General features: G+C 39.8%; 1 protein-coding gene across 1 annotated transcript in view; it reads right to left on the reverse strand.

The window, feature by feature from the left end:
* TRPM3 (transient receptor potential cation channel, subfamily M, member 3) overlaps positions 1 to 27,272 on the reverse strand; it is a gene marked incomplete at its 5' end in the record, with an annotated part of 92,552 nt that overhangs the window by 34,258 nt on the left and 31,022 nt on the right. The window contains 9 exons of the mRNA XM_010010638.1: positions 6,755 to 6,922; positions 9,482 to 9,710; positions 10,536 to 10,825; positions 11,940 to 11,969; positions 13,337 to 13,477; positions 13,617 to 13,652; positions 19,866 to 19,916; positions 22,519 to 22,653; positions 24,458 to 24,558. Of these exons, the coding sequence (XP_010008940.1) occupies positions 6,755 to 6,922; positions 9,482 to 9,710; positions 10,536 to 10,825; positions 11,940 to 11,969; positions 13,337 to 13,477; positions 13,617 to 13,652; positions 19,866 to 19,916; positions 22,519 to 22,653; positions 24,458 to 24,558 (1,181 nt within the window). The remainder of the gene's footprint in view (positions 1 to 6,754; positions 6,923 to 9,481; positions 9,711 to 10,535; positions 10,826 to 11,939; positions 11,970 to 13,336; positions 13,478 to 13,616; positions 13,653 to 19,865; positions 19,917 to 22,518; positions 22,654 to 24,457; positions 24,559 to 27,272) is intronic.

The raw sequence follows: 27,272 nt of genomic DNA on the forward strand, positions 1-27,272 counted from the left end.
AAATCAAACAGGCAAAAGATGGTGATGTTTTGTTTATCCTTAACTTATGGTCAGCTGTGGAAAGGTGGAAGGCATGGCTAAACTATATACTCACTGAAGTTAATGCTTAAAAGCTGTTCTTTTTTATTTAGAGTACATCATGATCTATTAAATATTCTTTCCAAAGCAATTCTTTTGTGACTAAGAGTAGATTTTAGGTCACTGTACCCTGAGCAAGTTCTTTCTTAGTTTGTGGCAGCATCTATAGCACTTTTGCACATGAAAGCAGTTGCAAGAATTGAGATGCAACTCTCCTATCTAAGTATGCAGTGATTGCACAATACTTTTGCTTACATGCTTCCATGTTCTTCTATAAGAAGATCAAAGCACGTTCATACTTTTATGTTAACTGAAGCAAACTTTCACCATGCCTGAAGATAACATTTTTCTCATCTGCAACTTAAAAATGTAGAAAACTAAGCCTGTAAAGAGAACAATGAGATGCCTGGCATATTGTCTTTCAATAAAGAGGTCTTTTATCTGTCTCTGGGCTCTCTGATTCAACAGGATGTGCAGCATATACTTAACTAATCAGCTTCAGGTGAGCTGTTTGTTCTGGTTCTAGTGCCCTGCACGAACAGGAGGTTGGCTTCTTATATATTTAAAAGTACGAATTACAGTCTTTCCTTTTCTTTCTTGTTCTGTGCCTCATGTGGAGCTATTCATATAGGTCTTTGGATCTGTAAAATAGTAATTTGTAATGATAAACTGATGACCGCATTTTTATTTTCTTTCAGCCAGTGTAGATAGTGTAACATGAGGACTCTGTATGGCCCTCTATGGCTCTTGCCTAATATTTCTCATTTGTTTCATCTATACAGTTAAGTTTTTCCTCTGGTATTAGTACTTTCCATATGGTGTCTTATATTCTTGAATCTGACTATACGCAGATGTTGCCCAACACATTTTTAATAAAATAGAATAAAGATTCAGGATGTAAGTACACTGTACTGAAACTAGGCTGCTGAGGTCCTCTTAAAACTGTAGCCTGCTTTGATGAAGTTACATATCTCCTTTACCTATTTACGCCTGCAGATTTCTATGTTAATTTCCTTAAATTTAGATAAACCAATGCGTATTTAAAAATTAAATATACCTTCTGATGATTCTCACAGAGCATATAAAACCCCTTAAAAGTTCATCAAGAGTTTCATAAAACCTGAAAAAGATGAAGTCTGCCATTAAGCAGAAGAAAAGGGTTCTTACTAGGTAAGCAGATAGTCTGCAAGAACATGAAATTTACTGAATAAGACTACAGTAGCAGAGATTACACAACCATAACAGAACCCCAGAAATCATTTCCTGAAGTCTACGAAAACCAATCCCTGATCTATAGCACGCATTGTTTACTTTAGGAAAAAAAGTGGAATATGATCTGAATGCTTTGGGGAAATTGTGGCCCAAGAAGGCATTAATTTCTTTGCTTCTCTCTACCTCCTGATGCTGTTTTAGGGAAAGCTGCCATCTGGTGCTACAGTTTTCCATAGCTTTTCCCAAGGCTTTGTCTCTGCTGTCCTCTGGTGCTCAAGAATTTTGCAGCAGAGTGAAAATTAATGCTGGCAGCTTTAACAAATGAGCACTGCTGTGCTTTAGTCAAAGGGATTATTTCACAGAGTTTAAATCCTTCACAATTTAATAAATTTACTAATTCTGAGATAACCCTTAGCTCCCTCTGGAGTCGGTGAGTTGTGGATGTTTTTAGGATAATGCTCTTTTGGTACCTGGATTTATGGTTTAGCTCATGAATGCTGATTTCCTGTTTGCTATCGCTTTCTTGTTGATAACGATGCTGTAATTTTATCTTGTTATAATTATTTTTGAATTAAATCTATCAAGCAACACTAACCTCTCCCCTCCTCCATGCTGCAGATGGGGAATCACTCTGAGATGGCTGGGGATTAATTTGACCTGATGTCCTGACTGTTAATTATAACACAGTATTAACAAACTGAAAAGCCTCCCCACTAGAAACATACAGAAATAACCTAACTGACTGTGTTAACAGAATAGCTGCAATGCCAAATGTGAACAAATGTGTTTTCCCTTGGAGCAGGAAGCAGTAGGGTGGGAATGACTCAAGACACTGTTCTGTGTGGGCGGCATCTCTTTCTCTAATACACAATTTTGTCCATGATTCACCATGAGTCATGCGAGGTAAGCCTGACAGCAGCTCAACTACGTTGTAAAGTACAGTACAACTGCATCATTTTAGCCTGAGGGGATTGATGTGTGCATAGTTTTTCATGGAGATTTTTCTAATCAGGGTTCTGGTTTGGTGTTTGTTTGCTTTCTCTGATTATTTATTGATTTATTCATTTCCTCCAGATTTTGGTTTATGCAATTAAGGATCGTTCACCGTTCACTGATACGGAACCAGGACAGTTTGGGGTTGTGCATTTTTGCATTAATATATGTTAATGATCCCATAATATACTATTTTATAATTAAATAACAGGAATTTCAATCCTGCTAGAATGATCATAGGATCCTTGAATTTTATTCTTAGTGAAATTTATATGCTACATGTTGCAGTTTAGACCCGGTTAGCAAGGCACCATGCAGCCGCTTGCTCATGCCCTCCTTCCTTTCCCCAGGCAGGACGGGCAGAAGAATTGAAAGAATGTAAACCCTCCGAGCTGAGATAAGACACAGCCAAAACCAGGACATACATCAGGCTTACCCCATCTGCACACAGAACTAGTGTGGAAACAGTACATAGTTGGGTATATACATATATATATATATATATATGTACACACCTCTGCATACTCCATTGTATCTTACGTTTTGTAAGGACATGCTGCCTCTAGGATTACTGTTCTTTACCTTGAAATACTGGTAGGGAAAAAGGTTTAATGCCTTTGAGATACAGGTGTGTAAAATTGGATTTTGCATGTGCTCAGTGGCTCTTTAAGCCTCAGAAGAGCAGGGCTAAAGTACTAAGAGCGCAGTCCTGGCTGCTCAGCATGGTGAAGGGCATGAAGGGTGCCAAGGCAGTTGTGTGGAGGTAGTATGGGAGGTTTCCAAAACCAGTGGAGAAACAGAGGCAGATCCCTCCTTACGGAAAGGGCCAGCACTTCTGCCTAGCGACCACTGGCAGAGTCTGCCACTGCTGTTTCCCAGATGAGCTGAAGGGGTGTTTCGCTGCTGGCATGTGAGAAGCTGTGGGCACCACCCTCCAACAGGGTGGGTGAGATGAGGCAGGGGCTCGAGGATGCTAGTCTTCAACCTTTCCTATCCTAAGAACTGTATTTTTAGTGATGTAACATTTGGTTAGTCCTTGTCATGGAAAAAAAGCTATACATACATATGACAGATTAAATAGTGTGAGCCACGAGGTCACAAAACTAGCTTTCCTGCTGCTGGAAAGTTCAAACTGAAGTCCAGACTTCCTGTTAATGTGGAAAATTAGAACAAAATGAGAAAAACAACAACTGAAACATGTTCTAAAGGACTTAGATGAGTTCGGAAACCATACTGTTTACTAGGAAACTCCAATATCCAAACAATAAGGCACTGAAGAGGGATAATGATGCTCCTAGTCATGGCTTCCAGAATCGCTGTTATTTTGGGAGGAAAGTAGACTGCTGGGGTTTCTGATTGACCTAAAATTCAGCAACTTATTAAGGACTTGATCAGGCCATTGTACAAATACAAAATGTCCCTGGCCTGTAGATTCAGTGCCCTTCTACACCTGTATGTCTAATATTCAGGATTAATGACTGGGAGCTCCATGGATAAATTGTGGATAATTCCTTGGTGCTGAGGGAGCAATGATGACAGCAGTATTCAAGCATGTTTCTGTGGGTAGCTGTTGAAGGGAAGTCTGTTGCCTAGCATCTAGGTGTTAAAGGAATGTGTGCCCAGCACTCTTATATATCTGTTACAAAGTTAAAAGCAGGTGTGAGTAACAAGCAGTTTACAGTGAATAAACATTACATCTTTATAGTATATCCAAATGTTCAGCTACCCACCAGATCATTTGAGAGAAGCATAAAACAAATACATACTCACATGAAAATGCACCCCTGCAGAGACTTACTTCACTGTTGCTATAGTCTCTGTGATCACGTTATTCTGTACAAATGAGGTGTAAACCAGCACAAAAATCGTTGTGGCCCTGCACCTCATCCACTCTGCATAAGTGCAGTGCGGAGGAAGCAACTGTCTCTTTTGGCCTATCATTAGTCACCTAGGCTTAGCAGGGCAGGACACTGAAGACTTCGCAAGAAATCAGTGAACAGACCTGGACTAGATCTGACCTCTTTACTCAACAGTAGTTAAAAAAAAAATGCATATGGGCATAGTATTATAGGAATACAGAGACTTGAGAAGTATGCAACAGGAATGATTAGAAACAGAGTTAGGCAGATTTTTTTGGATGATACATGATTTGCCAGGAATGGACTTTTGACATTGACCAGAAAGAGTTTTAGTTCAATTTTGTTTGTTTAAGCTTTAAGCTGAACAAAGCTCAGAAACCCAAACCATGGAAAAAAAAAATATTTTAAACAATCATGTGGCTATGAAATAAATGAATAAAATAAACGGAAGTAATAATTTAAGGAAACAAACTATTTGCTTGTCCTGAGATAAAAAATACAAAGAAAAATAGTCAGGTCATCCTGAATAGGATAGTTACAAACAACATGTAGGCTGAGTGATTGATCTATTGTGCCAGAGTTCAGCAACTGATTAAACATTTGTGATATTGTATCACAATCAATTATTAGTCTTAATGAACTATGAATAAGGTAAATATAAGTGTGGCTAAAGGGAAACTTCACAGAGGAACTTTCCAAACAGTCTTGCAGGCATTGTCTTATCAGTGGAGAAGAGACTCAACCTAACTTATGCCAGACCATTTGACTCAAGCTGGAACAATGCACAACTTCAGTCTAAGTCTGTTTTCCTATATTTAAAACATGTCAGGTAGGAATACTCTCCCTGGCATGGTACCTGAAGGTGACTAGATATAACTGGCAATAGCATCTAACCACAGAAATATATGCAAGAGATTCTTTGCTAGCAACAAATCACCTCTTTACCACTGAAGGGCACCTGGGTGAAGAAGCTATGTTAGAAGTCCAAAAGCACAGTATAGATTATAAACAGAAATATTAAGTCAGCAGTAGTGTACCAAAGATATTGTTTCTGAACTTGCTGGTCTCCATAGAAACAGTTCTTATTTTATAGAAAAGGCTTTAAGTGTCTGAAACTTCACTAGAATGATGCATCAAATTTGAAGGAGTTAAGGGCAGAGTCAATGACAGGAAAGAGCAATAGGACTGTCAGCACATAGAAGAGAGAAGGGAGGGAACATATGAAGCTCATCTGGAAAAGCAGATCCAGTTCACACATCACTTCCTTGTAGCACGAGTTCGAAAGTACATAGGAAACACAGTATTGTAGACAAGAAACCAGGAGCTGGGATAACTGCAGAAAGATGGAAATGACTTCCTCCCCAAATTTCTCCCCATTGCCAAGAAAATGGCAGCTTGATAAGTGCTTATTTGATTTGAATAGGCACTTCATAAGTGGATCAGAAGCCAGAGATAGTAAATTGCAATTAGTAGCTAATGAGCAGAGAATGGCCCATTGCTGCTATTCTGGCTTCTGGTCCTTCCCAACAGCCAGGTTCTTGCCTGCAAATGGGTCCTGTAGGTGGGTCTTGTGGGCTGCTCCTTCAGCTTGCCTGCATATTGGGTCCTGTAGGCAGGTCCTTCTGCCTGCCTGCAGACGGGGTCCTGTGGGCAGCTCCTGCTGTTTGCCTGTGGGAAACAGTCTGGGTTTTTGTTTTTTTTACTTCTTTTTTTAAAAAAAAATTAACCAGGAAAATCCCTTTTTCTTCCATGCCTCTATCCTGACCTTAACCAACTGGCGTTGAGTTTTAAGCCCTTCAAAGACACCAGAATCAAACCCAAACCAAACCAAACTAAGCTAAGACAGGTCTGATGATAACTCGTATGATAATTGCCCAAATTAAAAAGTGTCAATTGAGCCTGAGATCAAGAGACTGGAAGTGACTTGTATAGTTTTCACAACTTTAGCTATTTGATTCTCTTTGCGATGCAAATTATTCCTCTAAGGCTATGTTACTAATACCGCCAAGTCTTTCCTTACACAATTCTGCTGAGCTGCAGAAGCTGTTATTAAGGGCTGAGCTGTCTAGCTGCTCACAATGTCTTCAGTGGATTAAAAAATTCATGTGTGTAAGTATGAGAAGCAATGAACATAAATACATAAAGAATTTAAAAAAATGTTTTTCTTGCCTGTTTGCACACTTACTTGCCCCCCACTGAAGTTAATCAAAAGAAAAATAAAATAAATCTCTAGCTTCTATGAATCTTTGGACATTTCCACCCAAAGGAAGATTTAGTGACATTCTCGTCTACCAGAGAGGCCCACTTATCTATCATTGCTGAGTGCTTTCAAATCTGAAATCTCATTAATTCAGACAATGCGGTATCAAATTGAATCAAAGTATGAGAATATTACATCACAGCATGATGCTTCAGCATCAACATGCACTGCCGCAACATCGAGGCATAATGATGCCATCTCGTCTGGTTTTAGTTCCACAGAGGAAAGGGGAGAGTTAAGAGTGGTATCCTATCATCTGCTAAATTTAGCCATCAGACAGCCTGCAACACCCACAGAGGTGGAAATATCAAATTGACAGCATCGAGGCTGGTGATTTATTGTTGACACTTACGGTGAGTTCCATGTCCTCCTCCTCTTTTTCTTTCACTGGCTTCTCTGGTTCCTCTGGCTCCTTCTCTTGGAGATGGATCTCATTGGCTTGGGACATGTAAGGCATATCATCTTTGTTCTTGAACTCCAAGCTGAGAATTGAAGGAGGAAGTAGAATTCCTAGAATTACCTAAAGCAATAATAATGATAACAATAATCATCATAGTAAACAGATTACAATCATGATAAGTACTTAGTATCAAAAGGAACAACTCCCTCAGGACATTTAGGAAAAGAAAGATATGCGTGCACCTGAGTTCCTATGACAATAGTTTATCACTTGAGGTAATGTTATCAGAACTCATAGTGAAACAAAGCCTGTGACTTCTATTACCATTGCTGTGCATGCTATGGCAAATTGCCTCTCTTGAATATTTATTTTATTTGCTTCCTCATTTGATGCATATTATTACATACCAGAATATATTTACAAAATATTACATAAGGTCAATTGTAGGTGTAACTATGGGGATGTTCTGACCTTGGACCTGCAAATTCCTGCATTTGACATAATAGACAGTATCGGTGTAAATGACACACAAGAAGTATTAATTTCTACAGAGGGGGTTAATAGGTCTCAAGCTCTCTGTGTCCATACTTAATCCACACAGGTGCTCAAGGTTTAAGCATGTGTGGATCTGAGGAGATAAGGCCAGCAACAGCAAACGCTGATGTGCTTAGCTACGCAGTCCCCTTAGATTTTGCTTCAGCAACCTAGCAGATGTGTAATGCTCACGTTAGCGCCAGCTCATTCTTTTCTCCCTTCCCTCTCTCATGATGTGGGAGTGAAGAAACCATTATTACGTTGAGTGGATATACGCAATGAATAATGCTTCGAGTTAGAAGAGTAGCATAACTGGAGAGATATGATAATAATACAAAAAGAAGTGGCTTGTCTGTATTCACAAGAAGAATAGCTTTCCCTGGTTTTGCTGTAATCTCATGGAAAATTACTTTGTTATAAATCTCTCCCTAAATGACAGTGAAACCATGTAGTTAGCTTGTTGGCAGGTCAGAGACAATGACTGCTTGTGCTCATCATACCAACAGACAGCATGTGTGTTATTGTAACCATCCAATTAAGATGCTGCAATTAGGAGCAGTTAGCATATATGAATGCTGTGCCCAGCCTTGGAAGAGCTGCCTGCACTGCTCCTGAACTTGGCTTGTCGCAAAAGGGAGAGGTGGCTATGGGCAGACCTGGCTTACCAGAGAGGCTATTTTTAAGAACAGGCTGGATTAGCAATTGCCTCTCCCCCTCCCATGGGTGCTATACATCCCTAGTGAGACTCTAAAGAATTACATTAATCCATTTGCCAGTTTCAAGAGGAGAAAATTGTCTATGGCAAATAATCCATTACTCATGCTTGTGAATTTATTTGCCATGCTGCCTCTTGCACATGCTCTTTGCTCATGTCTCTTAGCTTGTAGACTGCTTCAGCTTTAAACAGGCCCTGCTAATGAACTTCAGTGAAAACACAGGCTAAAAACTGGGTAAGGGATCCTTGTGAAGCCCTGATGTTACAGGAAGCTGAAAGGAAACAGAGTATGTTACCTTCAGCTATTCTTTGTGAAAGAAAGGTCTATATTTTATGGCTTAAGAGATGCATGCTGCAAAGAAGAAAGCATGCAGTGAAACATATTGCTGCACTAATCCCCATCTACCCAACCTGAGTATTCACAAAGCCAAGAACTGAACAAAGCAACAGTCCCTCTGAAGGGCAATGGGCCCATGGGCCAAGTCAGAAAAACAGGCAGTAAAGATGTCTCCAAATGTGAGAATGCTTTCTATCTGTAAGCAGAACAATTTTTATGCACGGTTCTGCGGGAGTATGATGAGAATGCTATCACTTATTCATCACTACCATTGGATTAGACTTAGTACAATGATGGTGCACGTATTCGTAAGCATTCTCACCATTACTGAACATCTTTTCACACAGCAAGACAGCTGAGCAGTTACCACTTTTGATACACACGGTTAATGCAGGAGAGAGAGCCCCTTGATGAAAATATTTCTCAGTCATCTGGGTGGAAGAGGTACGCCCTGGTTATGTACTGACTGGTGAGTATTTTGGTGAAGGTGAAAGATACCAGCCCTTAGACACAAATTCATCTCCCAGAATTTACCTTGCTCTGTTAGCAGTTTTGCTAGCCGCGGAAGTAAAGCTTAAACAGCTTTGAAAATTGAATTATCCTCTAGACACTCTAAGGTAGTTCCTTCAGGTCAGTCATTAGGAAGATTGGCAGGGGATTGCAAGAAAATTTGTACTGCTTGCTTTGGTCTGTTCTGGAGAAGTTTGTCAGATCAGCACCTTTCACTAATGGTTAACTCACTTACACATCCTTTTTCTTTATATATCTTTAAAATCCTTGGCTAACTCCTCAAGTCACTAGGCAGGGTGATATACTAACCCCGTGGCTCAATTCTTCTGATAACTCTCACTGATGCTAGAGGAGGCTCTGAGGAAGATGATGAAAAAACTAAATAATATGCTTTGAACTTGGGTTTGTGATAAGCTCCCTGGTAAAAAACTGGACAGAGGAAGGATATACCCTGCTTAATGTCACTACAAATAAGTACCTGAAATATGATTAGTTGAACCACTTAGCACTGGTTTGTTGTGAGCCCTATTACCATCTATGAGAACTCCACTGACTGTTATTTTTATTTTAAAACAGTACTGACCTTTAGGCCAGAATTTTTGCGCATCCGGAGACGACCCATCCACATGTCTGTGAGCAGCATTTGGCTGCAAGTGTGAGCAATGAAGTCCCTGTGCTTGGCTGCCACTGCGAGCTGCAGGCATGTGGCGTTGCTCCAGTTCTTCAGCTCGTAGGTCAGCAGTTTCATTGCCAGTTGCTCATCCTGCTTGTATGACTGGTCCAACAGCTCCACTGCCAACTGGCCAAAGTCCCTGCAACAGAGGGACGTTCGTTCACTCCCATTAGCCCAAGCAGCCTGCTGCAGAAAATATCCCTCTGCAACTGACAGCCTCTGCAAAGGGGGCATCACCTTCCATCATGCAAATCGTGATGTTGACTGTACACATGGAAACCCACATTTTCAAATGTGAGTGGCTTATGGGAGGCATATAAATAAGTGCCCTGACTTAGCAGTGATGAGCACCCACACCTACCAGCTGTCTGCTCCCACCTGCCTGCCCACCTTCCTGACATTTCGTAGTTGAAATCCTCTGGTTATCTGCAGCTTAGAGGATTGCTTCTGAACTACTTGCCCATGACTTAGTGGTCAAGTGTCCCGCAAAAAGGTGTCCAATATCCTTGTCTAAATTCTGTGTCTCAGACTTCTAACATCAGGAAAGATTATTATGGAATCTAGTATCTTGGCTTGCTCACCTAAGCATGAGCTCTTAGTTAATTAACACTCTTGCCCAATATTACATTCATTAGGATTTCAATAATTGTTCTGTTTGGGATGAAGAGAGTATTGAAAAAGCACCGAGAAAGGCTGCGGCCTGACTCTTGGGGCCTCAGGAAGAACACAGACAAAATAGATACCTCACTGCCTTCCTAAGACCTTCTCATTTCAGAACTTATACTATTTAAAAGCCATTTAGACTTTCTCTTAAGTGACTGCAGTTTTCCTAAGTTAGAAATGAAATCAAGGTGCAGATAAACAAATTTTAGGCATGGTCAGCAGCTTCTCTCCCTCTCCTCTCCCCCCCCTTCCACCCTCTTCTATTTTTAACCTGGGAAAGTGTACATGAAAGAAAATACACCTGGAATTATGGTTCAGCTCTTGGGATATGTCATCCACCATGTCATTTTCTGATGCTTCGTGGGCCATAGCTTTGCAGAGTTTACAGGCCACCAGTGCTTTAGCCATAGCCTCTTCCCCATGCTGCCAAAAAAAAAGGGCCATCTTCTGACGCTTCATCAGTACAGCCCACACCATCAGCTCATGGAATGGGAAGGGGAAGTGATTGATCTCAGGGTCATCCAAATCAATATCTACTTCTTCTTCTCTTTTTTTTGTTGTTTTTCTCCCTCGCCGCAAAGGGACATCATCCTGTGAGAATTATGGAGACATGTTTTTCACCAGTGAAGAAACTGAATCAATTCACAATGCATTGGAGTCAGTACCTGAGACGTCAAACATGTTCCCTGCAGGCCAGCCCCCTCATTTTTTGGATAAAATATTTAAAACAGGAAAATAATTTAAAAAAGTATTGGTCCATGCACTGTAATTGCAAGTCAGTAACCTCATACCTAAGCAAAAAAGAGCTCTGGACTATCACTGGACTGTTCTATCTTCCTAAGCACACAGGGCACAATCACACAATACCCAGAAGCATTTTCGAAAAGCCACATTAAAATAAAGCTAAGAGGGCATTCCAAATATAACATTTGTTGTAATGCATCTGCCTCGTTCCACCTCCAGAAAGTAAGTACACATCCAGGGGATGTCACGGTTTGCTGAAGACTTCCTCCCTGCTTATTCTTGTTTTCTCCCTTTATCTTCTCAAAAGAGTGGGAATGTCCTTTCTTTACTCCATCCTGCCTTTGTACCGCATGTTTATCCCTCTTTCTCCATCTCTTAGTCGTTTCTACAGCCTTTAGTTTTTTTCCCCATTTTAGCCTATTGCTTTTATCAGATAAGCTGACCTATTCTGTGCAGCATCTGTGGACTGCAAAATGATAGTCATACAAAAAAAATAAACAAGAAAACATACTATCTGCTTGAAGCATCGGAGTAGCCAAAACTATCAACAAAACTAATAGAAATTTTGCCCATGTAAAGATTTCTGCATCATTCTCTGCAACTGCTTCATTTCTCTGAACAAATTTCAACGTTATATAGTTATCTGACTGGAATTCTGCTTGGCCTGACAGACTGAAACATTTTGTTTAATCTTCATGACAAGAAAAATGATCCATAGAGGGGGAAGTGAGTTCTTTTCTGTTGTCTATCCACCGGAGTTTTATTAAGAAATGTTTCTTAATCTGACCCTTCTGTTAAAAAGTTATCTGGATGAAAAACACAATTTCTGTGGCACATTTCTCATACAAAACTTGAAAACAACTCTTGGTGCCTTCATTACAGTGAATTTAAACATTATCTTGATATATTGTACATTTGTCAAAGAAGGAATAGATATTAAGATTTATCACAGGTTACCTACCTCCATTCCCAACAGTTTCAGGGCTTTTGGCTGTATAAAAAAGTTAGAAAAATGTTATTTCTCCCAGAAGGGTGATTAAAAATTGCAACTATGTGTGTATACATACATACATACATGCATGTGTAACGTGATGTATAACATGTAATACAGAGTACACAGTAGACAATGTATAATATAGGTGGTACATATGCAGTGTAATGTAACACAATGTAATACACATATATACACAAATCAATTATATATATCTTTAATTCAAACTTGAGTATGATCCTATTTCACCTAAACACACATGAGAAGACATATGTTTTAGTTCAGGTACAAAGTGGAAAAGAGATAGGAATTACTGCTAATGCATGAATGGATTTCTCTGGAGTACATCATTATTTTGGTCATTCCCCTGGTACACTTCTGTTGACTGCTGTGGAGCTCCTCCATATGTTGCTTTGGTTATCTGTGAAATTGTTACTCAAATGCTTTTCTTGATGGAGTGACTAATGGGGGGAAGTCTCTCACAGCAGCTACAATTACTACCTTTCCTCTCAAAAGTGAAGAATGAAAGTGTAACGAAACAAACCAATCCATTTCAGGCGTTTGGCTATAATTTCTTCACAGAGCTGTTGCTCTTTATAGCCACTTAGAACGATATTCAATGGTGTGCACTGCAAAAAGCTGAACTGAGACAGGAAATGAAAATGTGAGGTAAAATAAGGCAAAGAAAGAAGTACTGGGAGCTGTTGAGCAGATTTTTGTTCATGCTGGATTTGGTCCATGGCATTATGGATGACAATAAATACATCTTCTGTCTTAGAAAGGCAGCAGTCCTACTCTGAATTCACAGTATTGTAATTTATCAAACATGAAAACCACAAAAATACCAAATGGTTTTTTTGCCATGAGCTCAGTGACTCTGCTGGAACCACCTCCAGCCAATAAAGCCAATTCTGAGAAACAGGTTTCTTTGCCCTGGTACCTTCAGGCCACAATCAAGAAGATGAGCCATGAGATAGGAAATGCATCTATCAAAACACAAGTTTTTCAAGTTTAACTTAGTTGCCTTATGGTGTAATTTGTACAGGTCAAAACACTTGCCTTTCAAAATCTGTGGTTACTCGTAATTACAGGTTTAGAGCCAGAAGAGACTGTTTTATGTCCTGATCGCACCAGGGCAGCAGAACCTAATAATATTTTTTCATTAAATTTGTAAGAAAACATATCTTGTATCAGTGCCTGACTTGCAGTGTGTTGTGGTTAAACAGCTTCTATGTACATAATGGAAATGAGTATGTAGACTGAATGTGTGTGCACATATATCCCCCCAGCCCAGAGCCAACTAAGACGCTATGGTAAACCCTGCCAGTGGATTCAGCCATACAGACAGCAAATAACTTGCTCCTTACCCTCTTGGGCCCAAATAAATTGTGGTACAGTGTTCTGAAACGCTTTCGGGTGTAATTGCAGCGATACGCTCCTCCCATCAGGTACTCTATCACCAAACCAATATCAATCAGACTTATCCGATAATCAGGAGGTAAGTTTCCCTGCAATGAAAACAAGAAGAATGGTGGGGGAGGACTAAATGCTTATTCTTGTTGTCGTTAAATCTACTTTATAATGATGTCAGAATAAAACAAATAGTTAAAAACAGGAAAGTATTATTATGCTGGTTAATTAATTCACCTTAAAATAGATCCAACCGAAACCTGGATATTCTCGCTTGGAAAGAAGACACAGGTTAAATAAGAAGATGAAGAACTTGTTGGAAGTAACAGAAGACAATGTCAGTACACAGTACTCATATTCTTCAGCTGGGGAAACAAGAAACATGACTGCAGAACAAAAAGCATGAGGATCAGCACACTTGAAAGGTCAGGCATGGTTGCTCGGCTCTAGTCCTGCAAGATAGCACCTTTTCTACGCCATCTGTCCCCACAACTCTTTCCTGGCATTTCATGTCTCTGCTGGCACCTCTTCGGACTGCCTCCTCTGTACTGCCAAGGCACGGTGAAGTGACATCATGCAATATCATTTGTTCACATGGAATCAGTTCCTGCGTGTCATCTTCCCATCCTGCCAGTGTTTCCTTCCCACATTCCAGGGAAGGAAGGGCAGAGGGAAAGGTCTCTATTATCTACTCTAGAGAACTTACATAGGGCATGAGTTATTATTATTGCTTGTTGCTAGAGGCAAGGAGAGTCTGTTAGCATTTCTTCTACAAATAAACACATATTTTTGCTTACATTCTATGTCTAGTATGAGGAAATACTCTGTATATATGAAAGTAAATATGAAAATTGTAATAAACAAAGTATCTGTGGTTAATTCTTTCGGGTTTTATTCAAGAAGAACTACAGGCCTAGCAATTTTCCTAGATTGTCCCTCCTTGAACTCCCAACATATTTTACTGAAAACCACTCTAAGCACAGTAATCTTGCTATCTAATTTCCAGCAGTGCCAAGGAGATTGTATCCCAGAAGGTGAACTGTCCTGTCATCAGCAGGATCCTGGAAAAGACATCTACATACTTGCTTTTCCATTTCTTTTCTTTTCTTATTCTCTGTTAAATACAATATATATATATACATGTATATGTATGTGTATATATACACACACAATGTCTTCAGCACGCACCTTTTATTTGCAAGGGAAAGAATGATAAATATGTCCACGTCTTATTGCCCTCACATTGTGAACATTCTAGCACATATCTTCTTTCTCTTCATTGTCAAGCCTGAAAACAGCAATGCTAAGGCTGTGAGTCCTCCAATACTTATGCCTTGCAAAGCTATGAAGAAAGCTCTCAGTAACTGATTGTCTCTTACTGCATACAAATCTGAGTCTGCCTTTGAGTTAACTGGGCATTTCTGTTCTCCAGAGACGTCTAGCAGGCCAGAACAACTTTGGCCTGGGCTGATCTCATGGATGTGCTGGTGAAGTTTTCGTGGGGGGTCTCTGGTGATCGAAGAACAAAACACCAGCGTGGGCACATCTGCTCTTCTGTTCCCTGCTTTGGGAGCTCCACAAGGCCAACTCTGATCACTTTATAGGAGGAAAGAGCTAACGGGAAGGGAATGCACTCAAACTGAAGTTTGCCTCCTTCTCTACGCCACTGCCTCTGAATTGTTTGGATGACCATTATGGTTCAACCTGCAGTTCCATACCAGAAAAGAAGGCATGATTCGGCAAACTGTGAATAGGTCACCCAGATCTACAGTTGTCCTTAAGAACCTTGTAGATTTACAGATCCTTCTCTGTCCTGTATGTTGTTGTGCAAGAGATGTGACTACAAATTAAAGGTTGAAAGAGAGGTAAATTATACTTCCGTGAACGGCAAGCAGTAGCTTTAGAAAAAGAGAAGATTAGTAAAAAATTAACTTGTATAGTCAACATTGCAGAAGGACTAGAAAATTGTAACTGTTAGCTTTAAACTTTTCCAGTGCACTGTAATTAAATAACCACATTTCCTATAATGATATACAGCACAGACTACACTTAGCCTGTAGCTCTTTTTATGTGGTCATCAAAAGAAGGTTAGTTATTAGCACAGAGCAATTTTATGACTGTCATGTCTTGCTGGAAATATCTGCATATCTGCAGATATTTGCCTGGCTTCCCTGCATTTGCGCTTATTAGATTCAGAATAGAGAAATGCTAATGGAGAGCAGATGGCAACTGGTTCTGCAGAAGAGATGAAGTGGATGCAAAGATCCTCCTTCCTATTGTACTTCAGCCAGGAAGAGCAATGATTATTTTCCTCCCTGCTCCCCACAGTTCAAAGAGCACACTGAAAGGCTGTGGAAGGTGAGAGGGAGGTAGTGCTGGGGTGCACCATGCCTAGCAATGGGCTGGGATTCAAAGGGACGGAAGATCAAGCGAATTTAGTGACAAAAGATGATCTGCCAACTGTCTTTCATCAATATCCCTTAGCATAACCTTTTCCACCTGTCCTGCTCTTGGCTAATCTGGTGGGTGGGATTTGCCGGAATGCATATTAGTTTAGTTGAATGCTGTCATTTTTATTTTTGAACTGTTTAAGGAAAAATAACGTAAATCTAAAGATGAATTCTGTTATGCTTTTTGTTTGTTTTTTTTCCCCAAAATGTTCTTCTCTCTCCATAATGATTAGCGCACTGACAGTTTTACTAGAACAAGGATGATGGCATTGCCAAAAGTGGGAGTTGTAGCTCCAAAACAGACTCCTGCTGTCTTAACGTAAGACACTAGAACTGAATGCTTTGATATTATTAAGTGGCAAAAAATACTTGAGCAATTAAGAGAACACAACAGGCATCAGCATGTGTTAGGAAGCATGAACTTCTTCATGTAGTTTTGATTTCTAAAATTTCATAAAGGCACTTACTTAGATAAAAAATTTCCGATAGAGTAACTTTAATAAAAAACGCATCTAAACCTCTCATTATAATACTGAAAGATTTTCCTAAAGAAAACTCACAAATTCACAGCAGAAATACACATTATAGACATACACATATGAATGGCTCCATGCTACCAAACGATTGCTTTTCCAAAGTGAGCAGTCTAGTAAAGCTAATTGTACCACCCTTGTGAGAGGAGTTACGCATGTGCCAAAGCACTTGCTGTACCAGCAGACATCTCAAATTACCCTGGCAGCGGTGAGTCTCCTTGTAAATGAAGCACAGTGGTGCAAGTAGGGCAGAACCACTGTGAGATCACAAAAAATTTGGATGGGGTAATTCAAGTACAGCTTAAGGTGATCAGGAATGACAGAGAAGAAGGTTTGTTTTTTGAGTATGAAAGGTACCCTGGTCAATAACCTTCTCTGTTGGGACAAGCTCTTCAGTGCTAATGCATTGTTCTTTTCCCGAAGAAACTTGAACTTTAAGCTGCAGCTAACCAATTACAGTATTTTTTCACTTGAAGTGCATTTTTATATTCAGCTGATTTTGCATCCTGAGGAAAAAATAACACTTTCAAAATTCTCTATATTGCTTGTTAGTTCTCTGGAAACGTAGCCAGACAATGGCAGTCCAAAAAAACTTTGAAAACTTGCATCACCACAGAGTGGTATTAAGATACATTGATTACATACAATTTCTGGATTAAAGAAAAATTTTATCTGCTAATTTCTACTGATCTACATCTGCCAGTCGAGCCAGGGGAGCATTTTTCAGAAACAACCTGTAGAGGGCAACCTCCACTTACAGACTCGATATCGAATACGGGTTTCTTCCAGCTTAGTCTGGCTGTATCGGTTTCTACTGTCTAGGGAAGGAGGTCAACCTTCTGTGTTAAATTCCGTACCCTTGAGAGGGGATGTCAAAAAGGCCATGATGCAAACGGTGCAGGCAAAACTGTCTCTGTATGTAGCTATGGAACTGAGAGGATCGAAAAGAGCACAGTTGTCTCTAAAGCAGGGTGATTCAAATGTACTTTGTCTTGTTAATATATGCCGAATTTAAGCACGCTGACCACTGTAAATTCTTTAAGACTGTGTCTCCAGGCCTTTACAATATGCTGCCCAGGCTAACAGTCTTCACAGCAATACTTGGATATCCAAAGAGAAAACAAATTGTCATCTTACGTGTTTGTGTGTGTGCAAGCCTAAGTGCATGCACCCATGTGTGTCTACAAGCTGCCACAAACAGGACGTGGTGATTCCTGAGGTTCAAACTTACTGCTTTATTAAGCAGGCAGGGAGGTTTTCCAAAAAACAAACAAAAAAATTCCTAGTGATTTATACGACTATGTAATACAATAGTAGTAAATTAAATAGTGCTTCTATAATTTGTAAGCATGTCTTTTCTATTTGAGAATTCATAATGATGCAGATGTAATTAATTTTTCATAGCATACGCCCTTTTAAAAAGTGCAGGTTTTAAAATTGGTTGTATGCATAAAAAGCACAGAGTGTGCATATGCTTGAAGTGTTGTCTCAAGGAGACACACCACATTTTTATATCTATATTTTGTGATACTGTAATTAAATCAGAGAGGCTGGGTAACTGGCATCAAAATAGATAAAACCTCAAAAAGCTAGCATCAGCAGGTGGTCTGGTTTTCATGCATGGTGGGACACTTCACTTTCAAATAGTGATGTCCATTAAGAAGTTATTTCCAAGGGGGTGTTTTCTTTTAAAGCATTGTCAGATATGCTGACTGATTTACAGCTAGGCTGTCAGGTAAGGAATCTGCTCAGACATCAGGGCTATGGTGCTGCCACTTTTCTCTGACTAAATTGTGGTTGTTCCTCATCACTGACAAAATGAGAAATACAGCCCCTTCTAATGAAGGTACTAGAGGGCTGCATCAGGCTGTTTGTTTTTAAAGCCCTTAACTATATTCCCATAAGAGTGCACACTGACTTCATGCTGTGGGGATTACTGGAGACTTTGTATATGGACAGAGGAAAGAAAGATGAATTTATGGAAAAATGACCATCATCGAACATTTAGCAATCACCATGGAATGAATAATGTCACTGAGTATAGTGCAAGTTTACTGCCAATGTCTATCAGTATATTCCTATGAGTTCTGATCATCTTTGCCTGTTTTGATGCCTTTTTTTCAAGAGCTCCTTTAAAAGCCTTAGTTAGAGACTCAGAAAAAATATTATTTAGTTACTCAACATACACATTGCTATGCCTTTGAAGGAGGATTTGGAAAGCTGATGCTAGAAGAGACAAAGGTTTTGAAAAATGTATTTTAAAGTTAGAAGACAAATGATGCTTGTTTCAAACTCTTGAAGGCACATAAATAACTGCATATTTAGCAAAAAAAAATATTCCCGGAACTTGGGCTTGAAGAGAAGTAGCCAGTCTAAATGCATTCTGGGTTTACTCTGCTCCATTGAAGGGGACTTCTGTGTTAAGAATAGTTCCATTTTCTTCTGTAGGCTTTTCAGACTTTCCAATGGTCACTTAATATACTACATGTAGTTGAACAATGATGATGCAACGTAACATGCTAACTGAAGAAAACCACCAGAACCTCCCTAAACATAACTACTGATAGTTCTGCAGCATTATTTAAGAGAAAGATGATTTATGAAGCATTGCCACTCCTTTCCCCTAGCTGCCTTCAGTTCTGCTCAGCTGTCAGTGACAGAAAAAACCACCAAAACCTGTGGTCTTACAAAAAAAAATCTCCATTCCTTTTTCAATCTTCTATCTAGTCCCATGTACAGAAATTTCTTTTCTCAAGCATGGTACTCAAGAGGTCCGACTTACGTAATGTGCAAGGTTGTAATCTGTACATACTGATGAGGTCAGCTGCAGACTCAATCTCCTTACTTGATCCATATATTTAGAGGATAAGGGATTTTCATTCATTGCTACTGCTGTAAGACTTTTAATCCTGAACACACTTCTGAAGGTATTTGGTAACTCCTTCCTGTCACTATGCGTTTCTGTGTTTCTGTCCTGTCCTTTTAATGACTCTTTATAATTCAAGATGTTTGAAATTAACTTGATAAGAGGTGCAGAGGAAAGCTGTACTGCTTCTTTTTATTTTTTTTCTGGTGAGGAAGATGGCCACAATATACCACACAACACAGAACAAAGAACTGTTTCAACAGGATCCAGCACAGGATAAGGGCTATTTACAGGCTCAGAAGTAAACTGACAACATGGAAATTAGCTTTGACAATAGTTGCAGGTATGGAAAAATACAGGTAACAGCATAAATCCACACGATATGTAAGAGCCTACAATTATGCTAGCAGAAGCGCTATTACCCACGCATCTAGAACCACAGAGAAAGCAAGCCAAATAACTTGCTAATTGTGCTTTGTATGCAAAACCACTGTATTTGGTACGTACAAACAGGCCATTCTGTAATGGCAGGGGAAGTAAAAGGCTCCACTGAAAGCTCATGCAAAACAGAGATTGTATCTAGCTACAGAAAGCAATCACAGCATTATCTCCAACCTACCGTCTATTGGACTCTTACCTTTTTGACGTCCCTGACTAGATGATACAGAGTGTTGGATGGTCCATGTCTCTGCAAAGGACAAATAGAGAAGAATAAAATAGTTTTGCTGAAATGGCTTTCTCACCTTACCTGTTTAAAAATTAGGCAACTGAGCACTTTAATTGTACAGTGTTACCAATCAATCAAAAAAAAAATAAATCTGAGTATCATAAGAGCATTATTTCACCTGATTTCTCTTGTACACAAACCTTCGGTAAGAAAACTGCAAGAACTGCCACACTGCTTGAAAACTAAGGCCCTATATATCAAATTAGTCTCCTAGCTTAGGCAAAGCAGAAGCCCAGCACAACAAGCACAGCCTCTGGGAGACAGTGGAAGTAAAACCAGCTCCTTCAGTGTCAGCTTCCTGCGCTTAGGATCTCCACTTCCACTGCTGGTGGCTCAGAGAACCCCAGAGCATGACATTTCATCTAGGCTGTCTTGTCTGAAAGCCACTAACAGCATTACACAGTCTGAATTTGTTGTCTTCTTTTGACTCCACTTGATACGCAAAACATTCTGCAGCAGACTCCTACAATTCAACTTGTATATTTCTTTTCTGTTGTGCTTTCGACTTGCTGATATTTTAAGACACTTTTATGGAGGTCTGTTTGGCTGTAACTGATGACAGATGAGACCACTGCATATGTGCAGAGTCAGTGTTTCCATATATACATTGCTCTGTACTTGCCAAGACTTAGTTTTATGTAACCCAATCACTGAATATGATGAGACTTCTTTGTGATTCTTCATATGCTGCTTCAACTTTGCCTACCCTGAGTGATGCTAAATCACCTGCCAACACTGACCCTTCAGTAGCTACTATTTTTCAGATCATCTCGAAACAGGCTGAACAGCAGTGGTCCCAGGACATGGTCTTGGATGAATCCGGTCATAATGTCATTTTGTAGTGAGAACAGACCATGTATTCCTACTCTCTGTTTTCTATCCTTCAAGTAGTTTTTAAACCCCAAGTACTCCTTATCTTCTATGCCATGACAGCTATATCTCTTGAATAACATTTGAGGTTTTCAAATATTGTCAAACCAGTTTTGCAAAAGCAGGTGGACCATGTGCAACACCCTTAGTTTCCTGCATGCTGGCTTCAGAAATGGTAACAGATTACTAAGGCTTAACATTCTCCTACAGAAACCAGATAAATTCTTCTTTAATATAAAGTTGATCCCCTGGTTGTATTAATTCTATTCTTTATCGTATTTTTACAAATTTGCCATGTCAGAAGTCAGATTCACTGGTTTATAGCTTCCAGATCATTCTCAGGGCTTGTGCTGTAATCTAGTAATTTTTAACTGTCTTTGTAATTGTTTTGGTGCTAAAGCTATTATGGAATCATTAGGTCATGTATCAGAATTGGTAGTTTAGGCATTTTACAGCCTATATCTTTTGAAAATCTTACATAAATTATTTATGGTGCTTTCTTAGGTCACAATAAATTTATTCAAAAAAGCCTTCTTTTAGCAGTAGAACTGAAAGCTTTCCTCTAACTTACTCCCTGTAAGAACTGGCTTTAGCACAAGAACTACAATGCTTATCTCTGTAGTAAGAAAGCTCATACATAGGCTTTCTATTCTTAATAGATAGATTCTAGTTGATAGGCAAAGTTTAAGCCAATCAAAGATCAGATGGGATTCTGTCTCAAGGGTAGAGGGGATACCTGTTCCTTTTGCACTAATTTAATGAGTTCTTTTCATATTTGATATTTTTGAAAGACTGACTTCTAGTTATCATCATCATAACTGACTTCTGTTATCTCTGGATAACAGCCCAGTGTGAAAGCTTATGATTGCAGGGCTTTGTAAAGTACCGGCAGAAAAAAACTTTCTGGGAAGGGGTATGCACTGTATTACAAACTCTCTCCAACAGACAGAACTAGCAGAACTAAAAACTAGACAATGCTTTCAGAATTTTTCCATACCATTTAGCAATTCTAACTTACTGGTTTCTTTTGGTGGGCAATAATGATGTGAATGCCAGAATGTACTTTGCAGTTGAGAACTCAGAAGCAATTTGGACCTGTGCAGTTTTATGTTAGTTGTAAATGCAAAGATCTAAAACTTGCAAACAGGCTTTTAAAAGTCAAAACTCTCATTTTTGGAACATTTGGTGAGGACATGGAGAAGTCCTTCACTGTAACAGACCTCCTGAAATCATCAGATTTCCCCTTCGAATTCATAATTTTATCCCAAGAAGTTTGCTTCTATTTGTTTTCTAGTGGCTGAATTGCAAGATTTTTCAGAAACCATAATGGCTTATACTGTCAGGAGTCATATATCACCTCCTACAGGTCCTAGCTCACCAGTAACTGTTTTCCAGCCAGTGCCATCTGCCTAAATCTCAGGTCTGTCATACTGGAGTTACAATAACCAGAGATCAGCTGGTACTGTGTGGGGCTTCATCCATGTCTTACAAAATACGCACAGCAGATTAAGTGGGTAAGACACAGCATTTTCCATTACATGGGAGACAAAACTAACAGACAACGTGGACTTCTAACATGGAAAATTCCTGCAACACGTGTTCGCTACCTTGTGCATCATCATGTTGTTATAATATGAGTGGGAGCTACGACAATGAATATAGAGATAGAAAATTTGCCTTAGGTTGGCCCTACCGTATTGTACAATTCCTCTAGCCGGGAGATGGTGAGAAAACGATGCATGCTTACTCCATTTTCTATGAGTAATTTCACAAAATCCACTCTGTCCAACACCAGTGCATCCAGCATTGCTTGCTCAAGGGAGCCCACCTGCAAAGCAAGTGATTAATTCAGGCCGTTCCTGGGCATTGCAGGCTGTATCCAGCTGATCCCGTCACTCTGGCACAAGAGGAAATCCTGACAAAATTCTGAGTTTAAGCTCTGCCTACCTTAAACTGGGATAATCACAGTTTTAGTCTTTATTAGTTTCTCTGATTCAGGGCAGCATTTCAAAAATGAGTGTCAGAGTGTTAAGATTTACATACCCTAGGAAATCCAGTGTAGGACCAAGGAACTAGAACCCAAGAAATTGGTGGCCACACCTTCACACTATTCACCATCTCATTATTCATCTTTATTTTTCACTTTCCTGACTAACATTTTATCTATACTGGGTACATTTGTTATGAACACACTCACTTTCATTCTAGCTTTACTAGTTTTTTCCTGTTCATGGGGTGGAAACTCAGGGAAACTTTGACACCCAGGAAGCAGAAATAGCTTCACCATTTCTTTGAAGGGCCAAATGTAAGAGGTCTTCTTATGCAAATCTCTCATTTTCTATCTCTTGTAGGTTAGGAATGTCAGAAGGATGAGAAATTATCTCATATTTCCAGCTTTTAGCTTGTGAAATGATTTCAGCTTGCAGCATTTATGCAAATTTTTGCTACAATGTGGTGATGGAGTGATAAAAATACGGACAGTTTAGTAGCATTAAAAAATTCTTCCTATGTTTTGATGAATAATTACGCCCAATCTTGAAGACAAGATAAATAGTCCATATATACATATTTGTATAAATAATTCACTCCTCAATTGAAAAAGCAAGGATTTTTGAAACTCTTCAAGGGGCAGCAAGCTCCAAACACTACATTTAACGCAAGGATATTTAAACAGGAGAGTTTCCTTTTGTTATAATTTTTCCGTGGGGAGTTTTAAATGCTCATCTAATGATAGCCTATGAAATTTTCATGATGGTGGCAAAATAAGTGTCACACTAATGAATACTGTGATCCAATTACACCTTCCAAATGGAGATATGGTAGGCTTTAAGGAGCTACAGGTAGAGTCCTTCTGTTTGGTTTTTTTCCTTTCTGGGTGACAACCACCACTGCAAAAATTGCAGCACAAGTTGGGAGTTGACCTCCTCCTCTGCCCCACGCAGCACTCAATATACCTTCTATTTACAGCCCTCCCACTGCTGCAGAGAAGCTCTGCCCATGGTGGCCCCTGGGGAATGGTGTTGGCCAGGCAGCCTGTCCTCACAGCTGGCAGCTGGAGCATAGGATGAGGCAGCCATGAAGCAGGCAGATCAATGCTGGGCATGAAATTAACACCAGCTCATGTTTGGAGCTAGTTTCTTCAGTTACATTGCTGATCAGCTCTTGTGGCCTGTTTGGTAACCTCCAGCATCTGTGCAGCATATTTTGACATCTGATCATCATCAAATTCAGTATTTCTATATAAAAAACACTGCTTGAAGAGCAAAAAGAGCAATTTTGCCTTGCCTTTTGTTTATAGCCTAACACTGTAACATGTCTGTAAACAGACACTTGCTTTTCTCAGCTTGCAGAATCATTACTTGATAGCATAAATGTGTTGCTTCCCGTTTCTTTAAAGGTGTGGTCTCTCAGTGTTAAGGCATCGCTAGATGTCACCATTTCCTTGAACAAGCAAACATACTAACGTCTTTGTAACCGCCTGCCTTCAGGAGCTGTGAATGGGAATTCTGTTTTGCTGGGAGCATGACTCAGTATATTCTATACTGTGTTAAACCATCGCTGCCAACAGAATGGATTTAATGTTGAGTAGCGTTTAAACTGTTTCAGTAGAAGATGCTGTATATATACTGTACCGGCCACTGTTGCCCGTAAATAAAGATCTGACTGCGGGCGATGTCTACTCTGTTCCACGCTAATGCTAGGCTCAGCTGGTCGGGAGCAGATGCGTTAGCTCCTGTGTATACATACAGGGATGCAGGGAGGAGAGGAGGAGAAAAAAGAAACAAGACATACTTTAGACTCAGTCAACAGACCACCATGGTAATTTCTCTCACAGATGTCCATGTCATTTCTGCAACTGATAAATATCAAAACAAAACAAAACCTTCCCTTGTCCCTGAAATAAAATAGTGGTTCTCAAATCTGAATCCATGCTTCTCAGATTGTCTCATAAAGGTTATTTTTTCCTAACATCCTCCTTGAAAAATACAGTAGATAGATAGACATGGCATCAGCAGATGCAGCTTGCAATGGAGTGAACTGGTTTCCCTCCTCTTGGATAGGAAGCAAGAGCAGAAGCCAGTTAGGATACTGATCCAGCTGCAGGAATATGAACACACACATGTGCATATGAGCACACACATACACATGCATCTAGCAATTACAAAGAGGTTCAACTCACATAGACACACTGATTTCAATAGCTGTGCATTTTATACACGTTTTTTGCATTTCCACCTGATAAGGTGGGGATCCTGTACAAGCATAGGAATTTCTCCTCTACGAGGGGTCTTGGTGGAACAAATTTCCCTTCACACATGCAATAGTCATGTAAGAAAGCATGTTATAAAGCTGTTGTCAAGGTATAATGTTTTCAAATTAAATAAGAAACTATGCAGATGATAAGGTGCATTTGGAGCTGTTTGTTTTTTGGAAGAGAGGTTATGTTTTCCCCTGAAGTTTTAATGTACGCTGTGGGACATTCCTTCCCTGCTGTGCTTTTCTGATGTTTCACTAAGGATTTCATGCTTATTAGCCGATTTGTAATAATAAAACAGTATTTGTGCTTCAGTGTCACAGGGAGAACTGGCCCAAATGAACTGATCAACCAAATAAATAAAGGGCCCTTCGACTTTTGATTACATAGCTGCTTGCGGAGATGAGGCGACTGTATAAAGACTCATTTTTTAAAGGCCTCATATCTCCATGGTTTTCTTGTCTTTATTAATTCTTGTACTGGTGTCATGGAGTGAGGACAGACGAGAGCTTCTGTCCCCATTTCTGTACTGTTCAAAATCACACACTGCTCCAGCTGAAAGTGGACTCTGAAACTGGAGGCACAGAAAATGTAAAACGGAACACACTGGCCTGTGAAATGTTCTGTGAAGGATATGGTCAGCAGACCTTTGGGAAACTTACCCTACAGTTTAATTTTGTAATTCTCAACTTTTCAGTCAGTTTGCTGCCATGAAACTTTGCCAAATAGTTGTCAGTATCTGCAGCAATTATTTGGGAGATGGTGGACTGCAGATCATCCACTTTCATTTTATGACAGAAATGAGTTCTGATAAAAAATCTTTATCAGGATGCAGGAGCAGAACGATCAAAAGAAATGAAGAAGACAAAACCAGTGAAAAACAGTAAAAGACTTTTGTGTGACTAAGAAGTACGTAGGACTCAGCTTCTCATTGCTATATACCAAGACACAGACACAAGCTTTCACAAGAGACTTCACTAGGGATGCCAACAACATCTGAACTTTTCTGAGTTTCTTACACAAGAAGCATGCAACATTCAAGAACAGAAAATATTTACCTTTGGGAAGGGCAAAAATGCCTCTACAGTTATATTTATAAAAACAGAAAAATACTACCCGAAGTGGGTATGATAGTGTAAGTTAAGTACAGAGAGCAAATAAAGTTTTCCCCCTTTCTGAAGCAAACAACAAATCCTCTCAAAATGTCATTGGATCTCCTTTCCACCCATGTGCCTGCAGAAGTGAGAGCTCTGGCAGGTGCCCAGGCAAGCTCTCTGGTGAGCAGTGGAGGAGGCACATGCATAAACTCCAAAACCCAGAGACAGTCATGGCAATCCCGCAGCCTGGTACCTTTTTGCACATGTGATGGGGAAGCTCCATCTCCTGATTTTCCTAAACTGACCGCAGCATGCTGTCTGGGTAGCCATGGGTGCAGCCTGGTTAGAAACCATTTTGTATCAAGAGTGGACCAGATGTACCTGTGGAGGGAAGTGGGCTACTTACATTGCACCCACTTCAGCCAAAACTCAAGCCAAATCATAGAGAATGTAGGTGAACACCTTCTGGCCCCAGTTTGCAACAAGTAGCCTAGACTTCCTGTGCCTTTTCATGCTTTAGAAAGGACCCGGCTGCTGGATGATCACAGGGCCTTCTGATCATGTGAAAGAGCAACTGGCATGGGGTATGTGGTGGTGGCTGCATCTCCAGAAAAGCCCACAGCCCAGCAGTTCATCAGAATTGTTTTCTTTGAGCATGCTTATTGCTCCAAATATCAAACAGAGAGGAAAGCAAGCTATAGTGGGACGGTTGCTCCCAGAGTGAGGTTTGCTGCTGAAAATGCCTTGCACCTTTCTCCTCTTCCCTGTCTTCCCTCTGTGGTTTTCAGGTGAATGTGTATTACGCTGGCATTACACAAGAGGAAAAGGAAAATAAAAGCTACAGAAGTTTGTACAGAGATGCCATTTAATCAATTTTATCCCACGATGAACTGATGACTTTTGACTCAAATGAAAAGGAAAGTATTCAGGCTATTTCAGATGGAATTCTATCAAGTATTAAGAAGTAAAGATAATTCCATTAATATAAGAAAAACTCCCTAGAACAAACGTAAGGTGGGCTTTCTTAAGATACTGTCTCCTTTCAATCATTTCTTTGATTGCCTTCATTGGCAAAGAACGTGGATTTGAATCATT

Source organism: Nestor notabilis, unplaced genomic scaffold, assembly GCF_000696875.1.
Source record: "Nestor notabilis isolate BGI_N333 unplaced genomic scaffold, ASM69687v1 scaffold2123, whole genome shotgun sequence".
NCBI classification, from domain to species: Eukaryota; Metazoa; Chordata; class Aves; order Psittaciformes; family Psittacidae; genus Nestor; species Nestor notabilis.